Source organism: Hyla sarda, chromosome 1 (assembly GCF_029499605.1).
Source record: "Hyla sarda isolate aHylSar1 chromosome 1, aHylSar1.hap1, whole genome shotgun sequence".
In the NCBI taxonomy this organism is placed as follows: Eukaryota; Metazoa; Chordata; class Amphibia; order Anura; family Hylidae; genus Hyla; species Hyla sarda.
In genome coordinates, this window is record NC_079189.1 from 464,765,008 (window position 1) to 464,784,420 (window position 19,413).

General features: G+C 45.1%; 1 protein-coding gene across 3 annotated transcripts in view; it reads right to left on the reverse strand.

Moving 5' to 3' along the window:
- Positions 1–19,413, reverse strand: part of SBNO1 (strawberry notch homolog 1) — a 123,669-nt gene that overhangs the window by 19,020 nt on the left and 85,236 nt on the right. For all 3 annotated transcript variants that reach the window (XM_056535833.1, XM_056535840.1, XM_056535824.1), the window contains 13 exons: positions 19,232–19,383; positions 17,804–18,004; positions 17,316–17,489; positions 17,028–17,221; positions 16,114–16,245; positions 13,371–13,506; positions 13,133–13,245; positions 12,898–12,969; positions 12,690–12,789; positions 12,341–12,415; positions 1,902–2,048; positions 1,142–1,236; positions 784–876 (listed from right to left, as the gene is read on the reverse strand). In XM_056535833.1, the coding sequence (XP_056391808.1) occupies positions 784–876; positions 1,142–1,236; positions 1,902–2,048; positions 12,341–12,415; positions 12,690–12,789; positions 12,898–12,969; positions 13,133–13,245; positions 13,371–13,506; positions 16,114–16,245; positions 17,028–17,221; positions 17,316–17,489; positions 17,804–18,004; positions 19,232–19,383 (1,684 nt within the window). The remainder of the gene's footprint in view (positions 1–783; positions 877–1,141; positions 1,237–1,901; positions 2,049–12,340; positions 12,416–12,689; positions 12,790–12,897; positions 12,970–13,132; positions 13,246–13,370; positions 13,507–16,113; positions 16,246–17,027; positions 17,222–17,315; positions 17,490–17,803; positions 18,005–19,231; positions 19,384–19,413) is intronic.

Here is a 19,413-nt window from a genome sequence, read left to right on the forward strand (position 1 = left end):
CTGGGTGAGGCAGATGAAATAAAACTGACGCTAGCTAAAGCTGATAACCTCACTTCCAGTGGGCGGGTATATCCTGCTAGGGACGAGCCGATTTTTTTTCCTAGTGTCGGTGCCTCCTAGTGGCAAGAGCATATACACATCAGTATAGGTGTCCCCCCAATGAAGAGCGACCGAGAAAGGGAGATTACCCTCCTGAAACGTGTCTTTCCATATGTGATACATACATTTTCTTGGTATTTTGTTATCTTTATATATATTTTTTTTAATTTCAATAAAGGAACTATTGAAACCAAATACTCCTTGCATCCTGACCTTCTTGGGTGGAAGTGCTGCTGCAGTGTTTTTCTACAATTTACTGTTCTCATATTTATATGGACCTCTGCCAAGGCTCCCATCCATACCACTGCTGGCTTGCACACCACCGATCAACACTACTCTTTCTGGACATCACCACAGGTGACAGCATTCCTCATAGAGGATACCCTTCTGCAAACACTGGGACACGAGGCATGGCCATCTCCTATTTTTTTCCTCTACCTCTCCTTTTCAAAGAGTAGACAGTGTCAAAGTATAAAGGTCTTCCAGTTTCAAGCCTCTGTTCCCATATGCTTTTATGTGACCACTTTATATATGGCAGAGGATAAGGCATTTTTATAATCCTTTTTATAATAGTCCTGCTTTTGCATATTCTGTAATCTATTTCCAAGCTGACGTTCTGTGTTAGCAGTGACCTGTCAATTCCTGCAGTAAGATCAAACAAAATTATGTACAGAACCCGCTTACCTGTAGTGATAAATAAAAACCATCATCTGGTCCAATCTGTTCAGCCCAGATTTTAGTTGCGTCCTCCCAAGACATTCCTCTTTCTACACTTATCTATAAACATTAGAATTTTGTTAGACAACTTTCACAAAACAGGCCAAAAAAAGATACAAGATTACTACATGCAGAATAAAAAAATCATTCACACTAGAGCATGATAGACGAGTGGAAATCATTACACTGGCAACTGAATGTCCATAGGGTTTACAGAAAAAAGTTGGGTATCATGAGGGCAGTTAATAATATGAAATACCCCACACACCGATACACTTTCTGCTATAACCTTAAGGTTCCCCTATCACTTAAATAACACACTTACTGTGTACAGTTCCACATGACCTGACGTGGAATAACCTGGGGTCAGGAACTTCTTAACTTCAGTTTTTCTAACCTTTTCATCCCCAGAACCAAGATCTGTTGAGATAAATAACATCCTTAGAACATGTAATCAACAAGCAGGTTATTATTTTTTACCAATTAATAAACCTCTCTACCCAATTTTATTTACTTAAACCCTATCCCTTATGTGAAATCAAAACTACTTGCCATTTAAACTATACATTACTATTTGCCATATCGGATTGGCGCCTCCTGCTGGTTTCTGTTAACTGTGTCTATCTTTCTGTAAGGCTTTCAATGCAAGACATGCATGTGCTGTAAAACACACTGTGCAGCCATTTCTCCCTCCATCATCCTAGCACATTCATTACATTTTTCCCTGCTTCTTCTATTCTGATCAGACTATATGCAGTAGTGTAAAGCAAGCAAGACATCCACGGATCAGCTGACTGTATTGCAAAAGCACAGTTCAGTCTCAACATGTATAAAACCGATCAATGTGGGGAATGTGCATTTGAAAGAACAATACAGTAAAGCCTTTGTGAAAAAAAACAACTTAATGGTGTTTATAGAGTATTAGTAATCAAACAACACACACAAACACAAAATTCCCTTTTCACAAAAATAAAAAACAACAACTCCAAAACCAAAGCCTGGTGCCACTAATAATCCTCTCCTAAAATGTAACTTTTAATATAGTATTAATAACACACACAATACATGGAGTGTTCGATCATTACCTAGAATACCCATGTCATATCTGCCATTTTTCTTTGCATTCTGTATAACTGCATTGAGCGTGTCAGCGAAGTACTGAAAGAGAGCATTTTGCTGGTGCACTTCCATGCCCAAAATACGGTTAAGGAACTTTCCAATATTGTTGTAATCTGTAAAGAAAAAACAGTGGAACAATTTTTTTTTACAAAATGAAATAAAATAAGACATTTGCTACTGGTTTATAAAATGTAATGTGTCCTGGGTTATACCATGACTTGCTGACTAGTGGTGGTCCCACTGTCACCATAAATAATGCACTGCAGAGAACAAATAAGGGCACACCAAGATACACACATCCTAGATCTGAATGAATGAACTAAATCGTTTGAAATACTTTCGTCTTTACACAATTGAATGTGCTGATAACAAAATCACACAAAAATTATCAATGGAAATCAAATTTATCAACCCATGGAGGTCTGGATATGGAGTCACACTCAAAATCAAAGTGGAAAGAAAAAATACAGGCTGTTCCAACTTTCATGTAATGTCCTTAAAACAAGTCAAAATGAGGCTCAGTAGTGTGTGTGTGTGGCCTCCACGTGCCTCCCTACAACGCTTGGGCATGCTCCTGATGAGGTGACGAGGTGGAATCCCGGATAACCAACCAAAGAAAGGGAAAAATAGTCCGGGAAAAAAGATGAAGAAATTGGTGGGTGCAGTGTGTCCCCCAATGAAGGCTATGAGAAAGATATTACGGTGAGTACACAAAAATCTCCTTTTCATCGGTCGCTTTTCATTGGGGGACACCTAACTGATGGGACGTACCAAAGCAGTCCCCAAGGGTGGGAAAAACAGAAAAAAAAGTCAGCCCCCAGGTCAGAGACACACTAGACCCAGAAATTAAGCTCCCGAAAGATCTCCTGCACAGCCGCAGACCCAAAAGCCCGCCATGAGAACCCAGAAGGCGACAACCGCTGTACTGGTGTGATACAGATAGTCTGAACGCCCTGCAACCCAGGAGGACATGGACCCCGAAGGAAGGAGGAGCGGCAAACACCTTGAAAAAGCATCTGAGATACCAGAGAGACCGACAAGTAAATTGGAGACGTAGAGTCACCTGGAAGACGAACCCCTGAAGAGTAAGGAAAACAGAAGTCCGTGAAAACTCTCCGGGCGACAAACTTCCATGAATAAGTGAAGGAGTGCAGAACAGCAAAGACCGCCCCGACTAATGGGCCCATGGAGGAGCCTTGGCCAGATCACTACACATGCCCAAGATCCGAACCATCACCAAAACCCAAGGAACCTGAAGAGCCGCCTAAAAAGAAGGCACGCCACAGCATCCTAGGACAGAGTCTAAGCCGACGAGACCAACCAGCCATAGACCCCAGTAGTCTGAGCGGACCAGAGCACTCTGAAGAAACATTCCGCCAGAATGGTAACGGAGGGAGAAACAAATGAGAACCCAGCTGGGATTCTCAGGGTCTGGGCACAGGAAGGATGACTCCAGAAGACTGTGGTGTCAGTGCAGTACAACCGATACAGACACAAGGGAAGGAAGAACACACCCCTTCCAGGGAGAATGCACAAACTCCTTCAACAGAAAGAGACAAGGCTGCGTGAGCAGCAGTAGATAACCCAAAAAAACAGAAGGAGAGCCAGGCTGTGATAGTGGACAGTAAGCACACAAGCCTAGACAGTATAAATCTCTGTTGAACACTCTCAGCAAAGAAACAAGGGCCCCGCCAGATACTCCACCTAAATAGTGGGAACTGCTAGATGGCATTATCTTGGCAGCAGAAAAGAATTCACAATATAGTCCCTCCAGAGGAGAGAAAACAAGGGTGGTCGAGAGGAAAACTCAAGTATAGACCCATGCCAAGCACCCTGATCCCCATACCCCCTGTGGCAAACCGCGCCAGGCTCAGTGAGAGCAGGGAAACGCTGCCCCACAGACACGGGACAAGTACTGGGTGGATGGAGCCCCTAGGCCCCTGCGGCAACCATCGCTGTCTGGAGGAGCCACTTTGTGTCTCAAGAGGGATCGGAATCTTGTACACTGGAGCTGGAAAAAAAAAAAAAAAAAAACCCCACAAGATGTGTTGAGAGCCAATCTAGACCATAACAAGTAGGTGCCTGAGCCACCCCGAACAGAAACCCTGGAATAAAAAAAAAAAAAAAAAAAAAACACTTGGAGGCATATGGAGGGGCTGAACTGACTGTTGCCTCAGCAGGCCCCATGACAGAAAGAAGTGCTAAACCACCGCAGAACTGCGGAAACAAAATCAACAGAAGCGCATCCCACCGAACAAAGGGAAAAGTGGGCCCTACACCTACAGAGCGGTCTTAGCAAATGTAGGAACAGAGACATGGGTACCCCACGATAAGCAGTGGGGTACCAAGACTGCAGACACGAAAGAAACTGCAGACATCCAAGGGACTAGCAGAAAGGGAGGCATGTCTCTAGCAGATCAACAGTGCAACCTAAGAAGGAGAACAGAGTGATGCTGCTGTTGCTGAGAAAGTCCCTGGGACCTGCAGAAAATAAGCCCACATCCCATCTCCTAATGGTGCCAGACACAAAACCTGCAGACGCAGACTTTGGAGATGAAGAATGAATGCAGAGCAGGAAAAATGCAGACAGTGTGACATACAGGTAGAAAGGGTCCGTAGAACCCACAGATACACACCCTGCAGAACTATACCTGGAAGAGAGACCCCTGCCTGCAGCCGCAGCGTCGGCAAAAACGGGGAAGGCGACCAGGTGGATTAGAACACCATACAGACAGTCTGGCCATGTGGCAAAGGGACCGTGGCCTCGCAGGGTCCCGCATACAGAAACACACGGTGAGGTGAGATACCAGCCTGTAGAGAGAGTAGCAGGCACACTGAGAGGGACCTGGCTAGGTAGGTAACCCTGTAAACCAGTATGTGGTGTATTGTATAAGGCCCATGGGGCAACACGGGGTGACTGGTCTGAAACTACACCACGGCAGTGGGTAACCTGAACTACCATCCACGGGGTGAAAGTGTGCGGTAGTTGACCTGACGCATGGATGTGGAAATTGTATCGCCCGACGCCCGGGACATGCAGTTCCGGGCGCCGGGCAGGTGAATTCTTAAGGCATTTAGTCCTGCATCGGGCAAGCAGGCGTGAGGAATTCACATATAACGGGGCAAATCGGTTTTACCCTATAACTTAACTCCTATAGACTGCAGCTGTGCGCTGCAGCCTATAGCGAGCCGCGAAGGACGACAGCGTCCCGGCATAGGCGTGTGCGATGACGTCACTCATCGCGCGCCCCTCCGTTTGGACCGAGGATGCGGTCCAGTAACAGTGACTGCTGAGCAGGGGATCAGAGAGGAGGGTAGGCTTAGTAAATAATGTGGTAAGGAGAGGGGAGGGGGTTGGGCTGAAATATAATGACACAAGGGGCATCAGAGGGGAGAGGCCCCAGCAGGCAGCATGAAGGAATTGTTCCATTCCCTGCATGACACGGCTGCTGAAATGCCCCCTCCATGTATCTATGGGGGGGCGCACATGTCGGTTGCTGTGTCATGCGGACAAGCCCCCACTTGTGCCAGGGCCCCTTACAAAATATCAGAGGGAGGGGTTTCCCAGCGGTCAGGATAAGTTATTTTGCACTGAAGTATTCCATTAATGGGGCGGCCTTACTAATCAGGGACCCTATCCACCTAATGGGGTGACATACTGGTTTGCCTATCAAATTTTTATTGATAAAAAACCTTATTTAAGTATAAAGCCTGATGGGCTGTATTTGTGCGAGGGGCGAAAGTAATTATCGCTCCCTGCACTTCCAGGTGGGGCTCATTGGGAACAGGTGGGGGCGTGGGTATATAACTTCCCCCTCTCCTACAGGGGCAGAGCACGTGTCATTTGTGGAACCCTCCCAACCCTCCCTTATCTTATTCCTTCACTCTAGTGCATGCCCTCTATAGGCGTGCCCTCATTGCACGGTTATGGCACAACTCAGACCGCTATGCTAGGGTAAGATCTTGTATAGGTATGTAGGCAATCTTTCCTGTCACTAGTACACGTATGGAGCCCCGATCACAAATACTATTTAGGTTACAATTATTTTGTACCAGGACAAGTGGATTTTTATGAGGGACAAGTAGATTCTGCTCCGTTTTAGTCCCTTGGACAAGTAGTTTTTTCTTTAAATTTCCACACCCCTGTGACGTAGTGGTAAGCCATGCGGAAAACAGTCTGGCTGGCAGGCATAGGATTCCTGGGCCCCCAGGGTCACTCCATTCAACCTCCCACAGAAAGCGGGGTACTAGAGTGCGGCCTAGCCAACGGGCGACCTGGTGGAGTAGAAAAAACAGATGAAGGATTGTACGACTGGTATCAATCTCGAATACCTGTAGGGACCCTACTACAGACCCCTTACCCAGCCGTGGGGTACGGGAAAACTGGCTATGTCCGTGGCAGCCCAGAGGTCAGCGACCGATGGTGGCTGAAACAGTGTAAACAACGGTCTGGGTGAACAATAACACCCCCAGGCATTTGGCGAAAAAAGGGGGGGAAAAGTCAGACCGGCGATAACTGTGCCCCTTTGTCATAGGTGGGAGGGTGGGAAGGCAGAGAAACCCCACCCCCTGGGAGAAAGAGGGAGGCAGAGGAGCCTTGGAATGCATCTGTGGGACACGCTGGGTCAGCTCTACAATACCGTGCACAGCAGTGGGGTACCGGAACTCCAGCCACAAAAACATCAGTCGTGTGGACAGGTGGCAGAAGAAAACAAGCGGACAACTGTCTGGTTGACTGGCGTGGATCCACAGTGGACAGCGAGTCACACCGCCGGGCACCCCGCACATCGGTGAGGCACCGGAACTCCAGCCGCAGACAACAGCCATGAGAAGTGAGACAGGCAGTGTAGTAAACCATGCAGACCGTTGTCTGGTTTACTGGTATGGATCCATAGTAGTCAGCGAGTCATTCCGGCAGCACCTCGCACAGTAGTGAGGTACCAGAAGTCCAGCCGCAGATACACCATCCATGAGATGTGTGACAAGTGGTGTAGGAAACCATGCAGACCACTGTCTGGCTTACTGGTATTGGTCCATAGTAGACAACGATTCATCCCGTTGGAACCGCGCACAGTAGTGAGGTAACTGCATCCAGCCGTAGGTACATCAGCCGTGTGATGTATGACAGGTGGTGTAGGCAACCATGCAGACCCACTGTCTGGCTTACTGGTATGGGTCCCTAGGAGACAACGGAAGACTCCATAGGAACACAGTAGTGAGGTACCGGACTCCAGCTGCAGATACGTCAACCCTGTGATGCGTGACCAGCGGCAGAGAAAAGCCAAGCAGGCCACAGTGTGGTTTACTGGCAAGGGTCCATAGTATACTACGGGCCACTTCATTGGCACCTCGCACCAGCAGTGGGGTACCGAGTGTGAGCCGCGGACGCGGCAGCCATGAAATAAGTAACAAGCGAGACACAGTAATGAGGTACCGGACTCCAGCTGCAGATACGTCAACCCTGTGATGCGTGACCAGCGGCAGAGAAAGGCCAAGCAGACCACAGTGTGGTTTACTGGCAAGGGTCCATAGTATACTACGGGCCACTCCATCGGCACCTCGCACCAGCAGTGGGGTACCGAGTGTGAGCCGCGGACGCGGCAGCCATGAAATAAGTAACAAGCAAGACTACTGTCTGGCATAATAATATCAGGTCTAATCCATGCCCACACAGGAATATTCTCCTGAGGACCGTGTGCTGGATGAGGGGATCCATAGCACTAGCCGCAGATGCGATAGCCTGTGGAGAAGGGAACCCCATAGCATGACATGCCAAGAAACACACCTAGGATGGATGGCTTGCAGACCAGACAAAAGAGGAATCGTAAAAGAAACCTGAGCGTCTGGCAGCAATGCAAAAGAACTTGCCCATTGTATGGCACTCAGTGGTAGAAGGGAACATTTGCTGGAATATGACCCCCAGGTTCCAAGGAGACTTGAATCGCTGGTAACAACCCGCCACAGCGGTTTTCATATGCTCCACGACAGGGAGCCACAATGCCGAATTAGAAAGGCTACAACAGAAATGAGGGTGCAATATAAGTTTGGCCAGAAGAGAGCGCCAAACGACAGCAATTTTTTATTTTTTTTTACCGGGAAGAAAAAAACACACACACATGCAGGCAGCCCCAGGAGCTGTGACTGTACGGAGCAGAATGCCTAGCAGCACCTGCTAAGCCGCCACACAGCTCCGAGGCTAAACTCCCACCGGCCGCAGCGCAGGGGGGCCGACAGAGCCACTCTGCTACAGAGGGTCGCCGACACCCGAATGGTGGAGGAGCGGAGCCTAACTCCGCTCACAGCAATACAGCAGCAGGTAGCATAAGAGGCGGCCGTGGCGAGAGCCGGAGGTGAGGCGCTGTCTGGCCTCTCTGTTCCTAACGGGGGAGAAGGAGGGAGGAGCCATGCGCCTCCATTATTCCTGGACCGTGCGCTGCCGGGCATCACCCAGTGCGGTCGGCACCTGGGAAAAAACGGCGAAAAGGAACAGCAAGGCTGTTCAGAGGTGAACTGGCAAAAACTCCTGTGGAGGGAGCTGCTGTAAAATGTCAGCGGCTGTCCTCCACAGGACTCAGTATGCATAAAACACAGCCCCCCAAGGGGACCTGAGGGAGCCCAAATATGAACCCCCAATAAAAGAGAGTCCCACAGGGAGAGGGAGGGAGGATATATACTCACCTGTCTTCTATACTCACCTCAAGATGTCTTCAGCCAGCTTTTTAGTCACCTGCATCACGTCATGCTGCTACAGACCAAGACGAGCAGGGAAAATAGGGGGACTCGGACCCTAGGTGCAACCCCAGGCACTGGCTGTTGGCGGGAAGGGGTTAACGGTGCATTTAGTCTTATGTCCCGTGCCCCTTTGCCGCATATGGGGGAACAGGTAGCGCCATGCTCCTGAACCCCCACCTGAACAAAGGAAAAATAAGGGACTAAAAAAAAATCTAACTAAACAGCCCTTACTAGAAAATAAAAAAAGACCAGGTCTGGAAGCACAGACCTGTGTCTTGCCTCCTTGCTGACACTAGCTAAAACTGATTACCTCACTGCAGGTGAGCGGGTATATCCTGCCAGGGAGGAGCCAGCTTTCTCCTAGTGTGAGCGCCTCCTAGTGGCAAGAGCATATACCCATCAGTAAGGTGTCCCCCACCCTCCACCCCATTTTTTTTCTAATTAACTGGTGCCAGAAAGTTACAGATTTATAAATTACTTCTATTTAAAATCTTAATCCTTCCAGTACTTAGCAGCTGAATGCTCTACATGAAGTGCTTTTCTTTTTGAATTTCCTTTCTGTCTGACCATAGTGCTCTCTGCTAACACCTCTGTCCATTTTGGGAACAGTTCAGAGCAGGATAGGTTTGCTATGGGGATTTTCTCCTACTCTGGGCAGTTCCTAAAATGGACAGAGGTGTTAGCAGAGAGCACTGGTCAGACAGAAAGGAAATTCAAAAAGAAAACAAACTTCCTGTGAACCATATAGCAGCTGATAAGTACTGGAAGGGATAAGATTTCAAAATAGAAGTAAATTTACAAATCTGTTTAACTTTCTGGCACCAGTTGAATAAAAAAAATATAATACATTTCCAGTGGAGTACCCCTTTAAGCAGGAAAAACGAAAAGGGGCAGTTGTGATGTGTGATCTTCCCAGCAGCGCAGATCAGCAAGCTGTGTTATTTTTAAGAAATACAAACATAATCAGATGTAGTGGGGAGTTTTTGTTTTTTTTAATTGATAAATGACAAAGAACATCCTGCCAATTGTTGAATGGCTGTTAGGAGATATGGAGTAAGAGTTATTAAAACCTATGCAGAGGAAAAGTGGAGTAGTTGCCCATAGCAACCACTTGGATTGATTCTTTTATTTCTTTTAAAAAGGCCTCCTCCTGATGGGTTGCTATGGACAACTGCACCACTTCCTTTGCACAGGTTTTGATAAATCTCAGCCAAAAAGTTAGATAAACCAGTGAATAAGTAGATTTTTTAAACTTCCTGTAAAATCTCTTTCTTTGAGGATCCATTGGGGGACACAGGAACCGTGGGGTATATCTTGCTGTCACTAGGAGGCTGACACTAGGCATTAACAAAAAAATAAATAAATAAAAATAAAAAAAAGAAGACGTTGGCCCCTCCTGGCAGGATATACCCCACCCAATGACTCAGCTAATCAGTTTAGTCCCAGAGCAGTGGGAGGGAACCGACAACCACAAAAAAGTACGAGTAAGGTCCAGACAAAAACAACCCCACTGACAGGCAACCAACCCCCATGTCAACAAACTAACAACCAACAGGTGGGTGCTGTGTCCCCCAATGCACAAGTGCCGATTGAGAAGCTTCAAAATCGCGAATTGGACAGACCGTTCCCCCTTTCTTGGGAACGAGGAAAAGCCTGAAAAACTTTCCCAGGACAGCACTGGCACGATGACCCCCTGAGCAAGGAGGGTGTGGAGTGCAGACTGAAAAGCCACAGCCAAGGCAGGAGAGCGGGGAGGACAGGACTGGAAAAAAGATTCCAGAGAAAAGAAAAAAAAAATCGATTCGGAAGCCGTCGGAAAAGACATCCTGAGCCCAGGAATCCTGGACCTGCGCCAACCAAACGTCCAAAAAGAGGGACAGGCGACCACCCACTTCAAGAAGAATACTCTGGTGGGGGGCGACCCCCTTCAGGCAGAGGTAGACTCTCGAGTACCTGGCTTGGCGGAAAAAAAGTCCAGAACGTCCGTCCTGGTTCCAGGAGGGACGCGCTTTGAAGGAAGGAGCCTTCTGAAACTGCTGGTTTGTCCTTGCGGCCCGAGGCAAAAGGACCGAAACGAAGAGGACATGCGGTGAGAATCTGTGCAACGCTCCTTATTCTATGGAGCAGAGAGCTCTTACCGCCTGTAACCTCAGAAATGATTTCATCCAGGCATTTGCCAAAAAGACTGCCGCCAACAAAGGGCATCTCTGTAAGTTTTCTTGGAGGCCGCATCGGCATTCCAGGCCTTCAGCCACATAGCTATCCACTTCTCTACCAAATTTCCAGAAGAAAAGGCCGCACAACGGGCGGACTCCAGGGACGCCGGGCACAGATAATCACTAGTGTTGGAGATCTGAATGGCCAGGGCAGCCAGATCATCTGGAGGTGCCCCAGATAAAACGCCTTGGCTTGGAAGCCCAGGCTGACAACGCCTTGGATACCTAAGTGGCAACGAAGCAAGGACTGTTTGTAAATGATTATTGTGTGAGAGCCAGGTGGGACGGCACAGCCATAGCAGGGCAAGCAGGGGCAAGAGGGGACCCCGACCAAGGGCACATCCCGAGCACTGGTCGGTGGCAAGAAGGGGGATAACGGTGCATACTTTGTGGGGGATCAGACAGCGCCATGCTCCTGCCGCCCCAACCTAAATAAAATAAAGGAATAACTAGAAAACAAAAAAAAAATAAGACCAAGTCTGGAGAGCTCCAGACCTGTGTCTGCCTCCTACTGACACTAAGCTAAAACTAATTAGCTCAGAGTCACTGGGTGGGGTATATCCTGCCAGGAGGGACAGACTTTTTTTTGTTAATGCCTAGTGTCAGCAAGATATACCCCACGGTTCCTGTGTCCCCAATGGAGCCAAACAAGAAATACAGCGTTACATCTACAAACCTGAACCTATATTATACTTCATATAGTTCTTTACATTTCATGACTCATGTGGCCAGATTTAGCAATGTGAGACTAATTAGTCAGATTTTTGGCTCTGAGTAATAAATCAGTGCCATATTTATTTCAATATTTAAAAGATACTTTAAACATAAAAAGAATATAAGAACAACGGAAACAAAATATAGGGGGAGGGAAAAATCCACGGAAACCCAGAAAGGGCAAAAAGGGGAATTCAGAAACGTGCCCCATGAGTGGAAGATGGCAGAGCTCTCAGGGCCACTCTGTCGGCACCATGATCCTGGGCTGGCATAAGGGAAGAGGAGGTGGGCCCAACAGAGAATTGTTGCATGGCACATTCCACAACAGGCCGGGAGTGGGAGATAAAAAAGTTAGAGATCGGCACTGGAGGATCATTAAGGTGGTGCGGAAGGCTTCCCAGCACATCTTATCTGTCACCCTCCCATCAGAAAAAGTAAAATCCCCCCATACAGTGGCAGCCTCGTCCTGAGTTAAAAGTTAGAAGTCCAGCATTGCTGCACTGCAAACCACACACCCATAATACTTTTTGCTTTGCTTGCTCAATGCTTGCACAAAGCTTTATCTGCTCTTGTTCTACTAACCAAACATACAAAACTAGGTTTCTAAATGAAATAATTTATTTCAGGTTAACGTGGATAAGTGTATAACAAAGTAGTGCAAACTGTTTAGAAGGTTACATCAACCTGAATTAGCAACAATACAGCTCTCCAAAAGGAAAATGCATAATATCTGGCAATCATACCTTTATCAAGAGTCAAAATTCCAGATCGGTCTTCCACATTTATAAGTCCAACTCCAATCAACCCTTGGCGGACATCTAAATGTGAAAACAAAACAGGGAAGGAGATCGTGTGTCCTTGAGAATTAGATTCAATTCAAGTAGACATACAAAAAGAAAGAACCTGTTACTTTGAAAATTTTGTTCATTCTGAAGGAAGAGTGTTAAAAAGATTTTGCACAAACTTGTTAATTCTAAAATGCAGTCTATTAACATTACTATGTAAGCTTCGAATTCTACACTTAGTGCTACTTTTAGTTATTAAATAAAAAATAAACCTTTTATATTTCTCAATATTAACAATAAACCTCACCTTTAAAGAAGTCACCAGGATAATCTGGTGGGGGTGAAACCAAAGGAGCATCCAAGCTAACAATAGACTTCATAACGATTTCCAAAGCATTCCTGCCATACTGTAATAAAAAAACAAAGCAAGATAAAGGAATAAATCTAGCAAACAAAGTCCACGAGAACATTAAGGTAGACTAAAATGGCTAGCTACACTGGACCATCATCATTACCTTGTTATCAAAGTTAAAGCGACTTAAATCCCTTGATTCTGTTGCTCTTCTATCACCATGAGTCAAAGCACCCTAAATAGGAAAAGAAAAAAAAAAACAACTTGTGAAATATTTTAACATTTAAATGACTTGGCAAGCAAGAAAAGTGGACACTGTATGATTTCAAGGACAGACTATACGCATGGTGATATTGATGGCCCCAAAAAACAAACCTAACAGGAGTGTATAAACTTACCAAGCTTTCTAATCTTTTGGCAACAATTGAAGCAAATCTTTGTTCCCCAGCCAATTCTGAGATGAGGAAGACATATTCTGGAGCAGTAACTTGATTAGATCTGTGTGTCCTACCTACAGAAAACCAGTTTTAAAAATGTAAGAACACTGTTGAACATAAAAAATTTATATTTTTCATACTACAAACAAAATGAAATCAGCATATGCATGCACACTTTGCCTCATAAAGTACAACCCACCAAACTGCTGAATAGCTCGATCTGCACTCCAAGGCAATTCCAATGTCATATGTACTCTTCTTCTCTGATTTTTAGCTCTGCGGTCAGCTTGTAATGAAATTCCTGAACTAGCAGCTTCTGAGATGATTGCTATATTCTAAAAAAAATAAAAATTCATTAACTATCTACTGGGTACTTAAACAGTCTCAGCTCCAATTGAAGTGAATAAGACCTGAAGTTGCAGTACAATTTCATGTTTATAGACTGAACATAGAATAAAAGGGCTTGGATATGAAATGGGAAGTAAAGAGCCCAATTCCTCCTCCGCATTTTATGTGCCTGGCCTGGTATAATGTAGTCCACATACTCTCTGGCGCTGTTGTGTTGCTCTATGGTGCAGCACAACCACGTGGGAGGGAGCACTGGGAGTGACTTCCTGTTAGGAACAGAAGGGGTCCTTCTTATCGCCATCAAACTCTTTATTTTCCACCTGTAGACCCACATGAGGGCTTGTTTTATGCACCACCAATTGTACTTTGTAATGACATCACAAATTTTACCACAGAATCACTCAAATTAGCAAAACTTTTTGTGTGTGTGTGTGTGTGTGTGTGTGTGTGTGTGTGTGTGTGGGGGTGATTCTATGCAGTGCACTTTTCACAGTGACGCATTATATTTATTCTATAGGTTCATATGATTACAATCATACCCAATTTATATAGGTTTCGTTTTATATTACTACTTTTAACCCCTTAAGGACCCAGCCCATTTTCACCTTAAGGACCTGGGCATTTTTTTCACATCTGACCACTGTCATTTTAAGCATTAATAACTCTGGGATGCTTTTACTTTTCATTCTGATTCCGAGATAGTTTTTTGTGACATATCATCCCCCCCCCCCCCCCCCCGTGATCTGCTATTGGTCGGTCGCTTCTGGATTGGAGGGGTGGCTCAGTCCTATACCTTCTTTGACACCCCGACCCGTATGACCCGGAATGGCCGGTCTGAATTGACCGGCGATTGCCGACATGGGGGGAGGGGGGGCTGGGTGGTCCCCCAGGGGTTTGCACGGGATGCCTGCTGAATGATTTCAGCAGGCATCCCGGTACAGGTACACCCTGGGTCCTTAAGTACCAAGGAGCCAGGGCGTACCCATATGCCCTGGGTCCTTAAGGGGTTAAAGAAAATTATAGAACTTTTTGCACAAAAACGAGTATGCTTAAAATTGTCCTCTTCTGAACTCTAACTTTTTCTGTAGACAGGGATGTATGAGTGCTTATTTTTATCTTTAGTTTTTATTGGTTCCTTTTTGTTTTGATGGGAGTTCTTGATTACTTTTTATTAATTAATTTTTTCTGGTGTATGACGTGACCAAAAATCTGCAATTCTGGTATTTGTTTAGTTTTTTTACATTTACACCATTGTCCGCACAGTTTCATTAATGTTATATTTTTAATAGTCCTGACATTTACGCACACGGCGACTCAGAATAGGTTTGTTTATTTTTGTTAACATTTTATATAAAAATGGGGAAAAAGAGGGGGGATTTAACCTTTATTTGAGGAGGAGCTTATGAACATTTATTTTTCTTCTCTTTTTTCCCTTCTTTAATACAATTTTTTAGTCCTCATAGGCCAGGGTTTTCCAAACAATGTGTCTCCAGTTGTTGCAATACTACAACTCCCAGCATGCCCAGACAGCCATGTTGGGAGTTGTAGTTTTGCAACAGCTAAAGGCACACTGTTGGGAAAAAAACTGCCATGGGGACTATTACTTGAAATCTTGTGATCTGCCACAGGCAGAGCACTGAACAGTGTTATCGGCACTCCATTACTACAGGCTGCCTACACTATTGGAGTGCTGATCAGACCGAAGGACAAAGGTAAGGAACCTCTGCCTGTCCTCTCAGCTGATCGGGACAAGGCAGCATTTCCACTGAGCTACTGTCAGTTACTTTAGCATATTAGACGCCGCAATCAACTTTGATCGCGGCATCAAAAAAGGGGTATGTAAGCAGCATGCAAGGGAAGGGGTATTGTGACGTCACAGCTCCGCCCCCTCGTGAAACCCCACCCCCTCAATGAAAGTCTATGGCAGGGGGCATGCGGCAGGAAAGATCCCAGGGGTCCTCAGCATCAGGACCCTCGCGATCAGACCTCTTATCCCCTTGCCTTTGGACAGGGAATAATATGTCTAGGAGCGGAGTACCCCTTTAATGACGGACATCACCCGGATTGGTGATGTCCAGCATTAGCCAGTATGAAGCGAGCTCAGTTCCTGATCTCGCTTCATACACCTGCCACACAGTTTACTAACGGTGGGCAGACGTGGTGGGGTTAATCTCCTCCCAGCTCTGAGTACCACTGGGAGGAGAAAGGCCGCATACTAAAGGGGCCGGGCCATGCCCACAGGAGCTAAGCTTACCCCCTGAGCCAGGCTCTGCTCCCTTATTTCACCTAACTTTTGGCTCCTGTGTGGCGCAGCCCGGCCCCGCCCCTCCATTGGACGGCCCACTGTTTCTCCTCACAGTAGTGTTTATATAATTGCAAAATTTTGTGAAAGGCTAAATTGACAAATATCGTAATCGAATCGCTATAATTGCGGATTGCGATATTGTGCAGCCCTACCAGGTACAGTACTAACACTCAGAAGTGAAGAAAGCTGCACATTTGCACAGCCAATTCTCCAGTCACAATCCACCTTCCGAGTGTCTCCCTTGAGATAGGATACAATTGGATGGGATTGGTGGGGGTAAAATACTAACCTTTTCACCATCCATGAACCTCTGTTTCTCTGTGATGTTTAGGATTTCTACAGGTACATCAAGTTCTGATCGAGACTCATACGATATGCTTCCATCATCATTACTGACCACTCTGCCTTTCCGACCGGTCATCTTTAATAAAAGCAAATACAAGTCTAGACACAAACTTACACACAAGACAGCTGCATGCTTTAGGCTGGTTCAAGTCATCATCCATTTTCACAATGTGTTAGTGAAAGTCCAACTACTAGGAGTCCTACCAATCATGAAAACAGGGGTTCTTTGTGTCCCATTTAAATGGGAAAGTGGTCAGACATGCACTGTGGCTGCATTCACCCCAAGAGCCTGAACATTTTTTTTTACAAACACTACACTCCGTTTCCTTCTTTAGGGCCAAACAGTGAGGGTACATATCCAACCAATCCTACAGTGAAATGGATTACATGTTCTTGTAACTGTGGGTGGACACAGTGGTAAAACCTTTACTGATCATTATAGGAAGAGAGTTGGGGGAGGGAATGCTTAAATCATAAGACTGTACATTTGTTTCTGATATGTAAAAAATTTCTTACAGTATTTTTAACTGATAAACTATGTGCCCTGGTGCTACGTTATGTATATCCTCAATTAACTTCTGTCTGGCGTGGGTCATGCCTTTTTGTATTTTTGTGCATTCAACGCTAATTTACAATGTTATCTTGGGCTGCACAGCAAGCTGGAAAAGGCTTGAGATGACAGCAATTCCTAGTGCACAAAAAAGCAGACAGTCCAGGGGTATGAAATGGTAATAGAAGTAAACTGATAGCATAAATAACTTTGCATAAGAGAGACAGCTTTAAAATTAAAAAATCCTGGAAGATCGCTTTAACAGAATATGCACTTAAATAGAAAAGCTGATAATAGCAATACATTACCTCTGCCACATTATCCGGTCCACCAAGTTCATCAATAAGCTCATCCAAAGTATTTGGGGGAAGAGCTTCTGCTAAATTATCCAGTTTATCCAGCAGCTCTTTTTTCATTTGTTGAGCCCTTTCCACAGCATCTTGGCTGGTCATGCAGCTGTTACTGGCATTGGTATTACTGGAAACTGGAGTGCTGGAAATAGCTTAAAAATATACATATTATATTTAAGGAAAAGTGGTTATTTTGCAGCAGTTTATCTACACAAATCATTGTTGTCTTTCAATTCCACTAATCACCTGGAAGGCTGGGGGCAGTGCTTGCAGGGGCAGATTTGACAGCAGATGAAAAGCTGGGACGCTTAGACCCAAGTCCTGAAGCTAATAAGGCACTGTGAATGGAGTCTGGATCAATGCTTTTCTTTTTCTTTTTATCCTTACTTTTCTTGTGTTCTTTTCTTATTAGCCAAGGATCTGCAAAAAAAAAACAACAAAGTAAAAAAAAAGTAAAAAGATTCACTTAATAGGTACACTGCATAACTACACTTGTTGAAGGAAATAAATAAATAAATAAAATAAATAGGGATTGTAAAGTCTTAATATAAAATCTCAGCCTAAAATACCTATCTGACAAACTGGGCAAGGCTTTTATTTATTTATTTGTTTTTTTAAGAGAATCTGTTTCATTGAGTGTTAAAGGTTTTAATTCTGTGATATTTGCCTTGCCATGCTAAACTATACAGATTTGTTAACAGAAATGCGCCCAGTCCACACAAAATAGCCATTACCATCTTCATCATCGCCACTTGATTCATCTCTAAATGGATTAAAGTCATCATCATCTCCAGAGCTCACAGACTTAAAGCTTTCACTTTCACTTTCAGCCTCTTTATCAGAGGAGTCAGACCCACTATCCATTTCATCTGAACTGCTGCCAGCAAGTCCACCTGTTTTACGAGGCTTCTTGGAGTTTCGTGATAGCTCTTCACCTAGAACAATGTATTAAGAATATTGAACAAGCATTCTGGAATTGTTTTTGCTAATATAGTACAGAATGTGAAGGTTTTTGAGTATGCATTTTTCTTACCTTTTTTTGCTGATGTAGCATGCATTAGATAGGCTCCATTTTGCTTTACAAATGCACAATGTAGGTTCTGCAATGCAGCCTACATTTCCCATGATTGCTCTAGCTTTTGCTGGCACATTTGATTATTGCAAATGGTCATCTCATCAGGCTGTTAGTGTTGTACATTAAGTGCAGTTCTAATTAGTTTTTGTTACTCGACCTATTATAGCAACTTTCTGAAGATTTGATGTTTCAAGGCTTTGTTCACTAATATTTACTGCAGTTTAGCCATTTTTTGCAGCCATTTTCCAAGATTGTGGTAACAATTACAAGTCTTTACCCAATTTTACACAATTGCAGTACAGGGGGGGGGGGGGGGGGGTAAGAGAAGAGAAAAAAAAGAAAAAGGCTTCAGGGGAGGTGTATAACTGCTATATATCCTGATCCCATATAGAGGTAGCAGATGCAGCTCGGAAGGGGTGGCAAGGGAATCTGGTAGGTGACGTCACCCTGTAGTCCACAGGAAGTCAAGAAAATTTTGTAGTTCTTCCAGTCTGACCACAGTGCTCTCTGCTGCCAACTCTGTCCATGTCAGGAACTGACCAGAGCAGGAGAGGTTTACTATGGGGATCTGCTCCTACTCTGGAAAGTTCCTGACATAGGCAGACAGCACTGTGGTCAGACTTGAAAGACCTACATAACTTCCTCTGTAGCATACAGCAACTGATAAGTAGTGGAATTAAGATTTTTTTTTTTTAAATAGACAACTGACAAATCTGTATAACTTGCTGGCAAAAGTAGATTTGACATTTTTTTTCTTCCTGTGTAACCCTTTAGGCCCCCTTCATACTACCTTTGCTGCCCGTCGAGAACAGATGTCAGTCCCTTTTTTCCCTCACTAGAAAGGCCGTTCTCATGACAGAGCAACGGGCAACAACGGGTCCTGGTGGCTCCCATTTACTACAATGCGGGCCTCCAGGCGGCGTTCTGAATAGCGGGAAAAAAAGATGGAACAAGCATTTTTCTCCCGCTATTCTGCCCAGCTCTCCCGACAGCTGCCACACTGCTGTATACTAATGGCAGTGTGAAAGAAGCCTTAACAAGCGTTTTCTTACACATACAGAAGTACATGACAAAGATATTTACTCACCTTTTCTTTTCTTTGTTTTGCTGTCCTTACTGGGGCTCTCTCTGGGAGAGTTGTTATTGCTTTGTGCTGTTAAGTCTATTCCAAGAAGGCTAAATAGTTTCTTACGATCTGGAGCAGGAAAATGCTTCTCAATAAGAGATTGCAATACTCCCCTGTTTTGGAAAACAAACAACATTGTAATC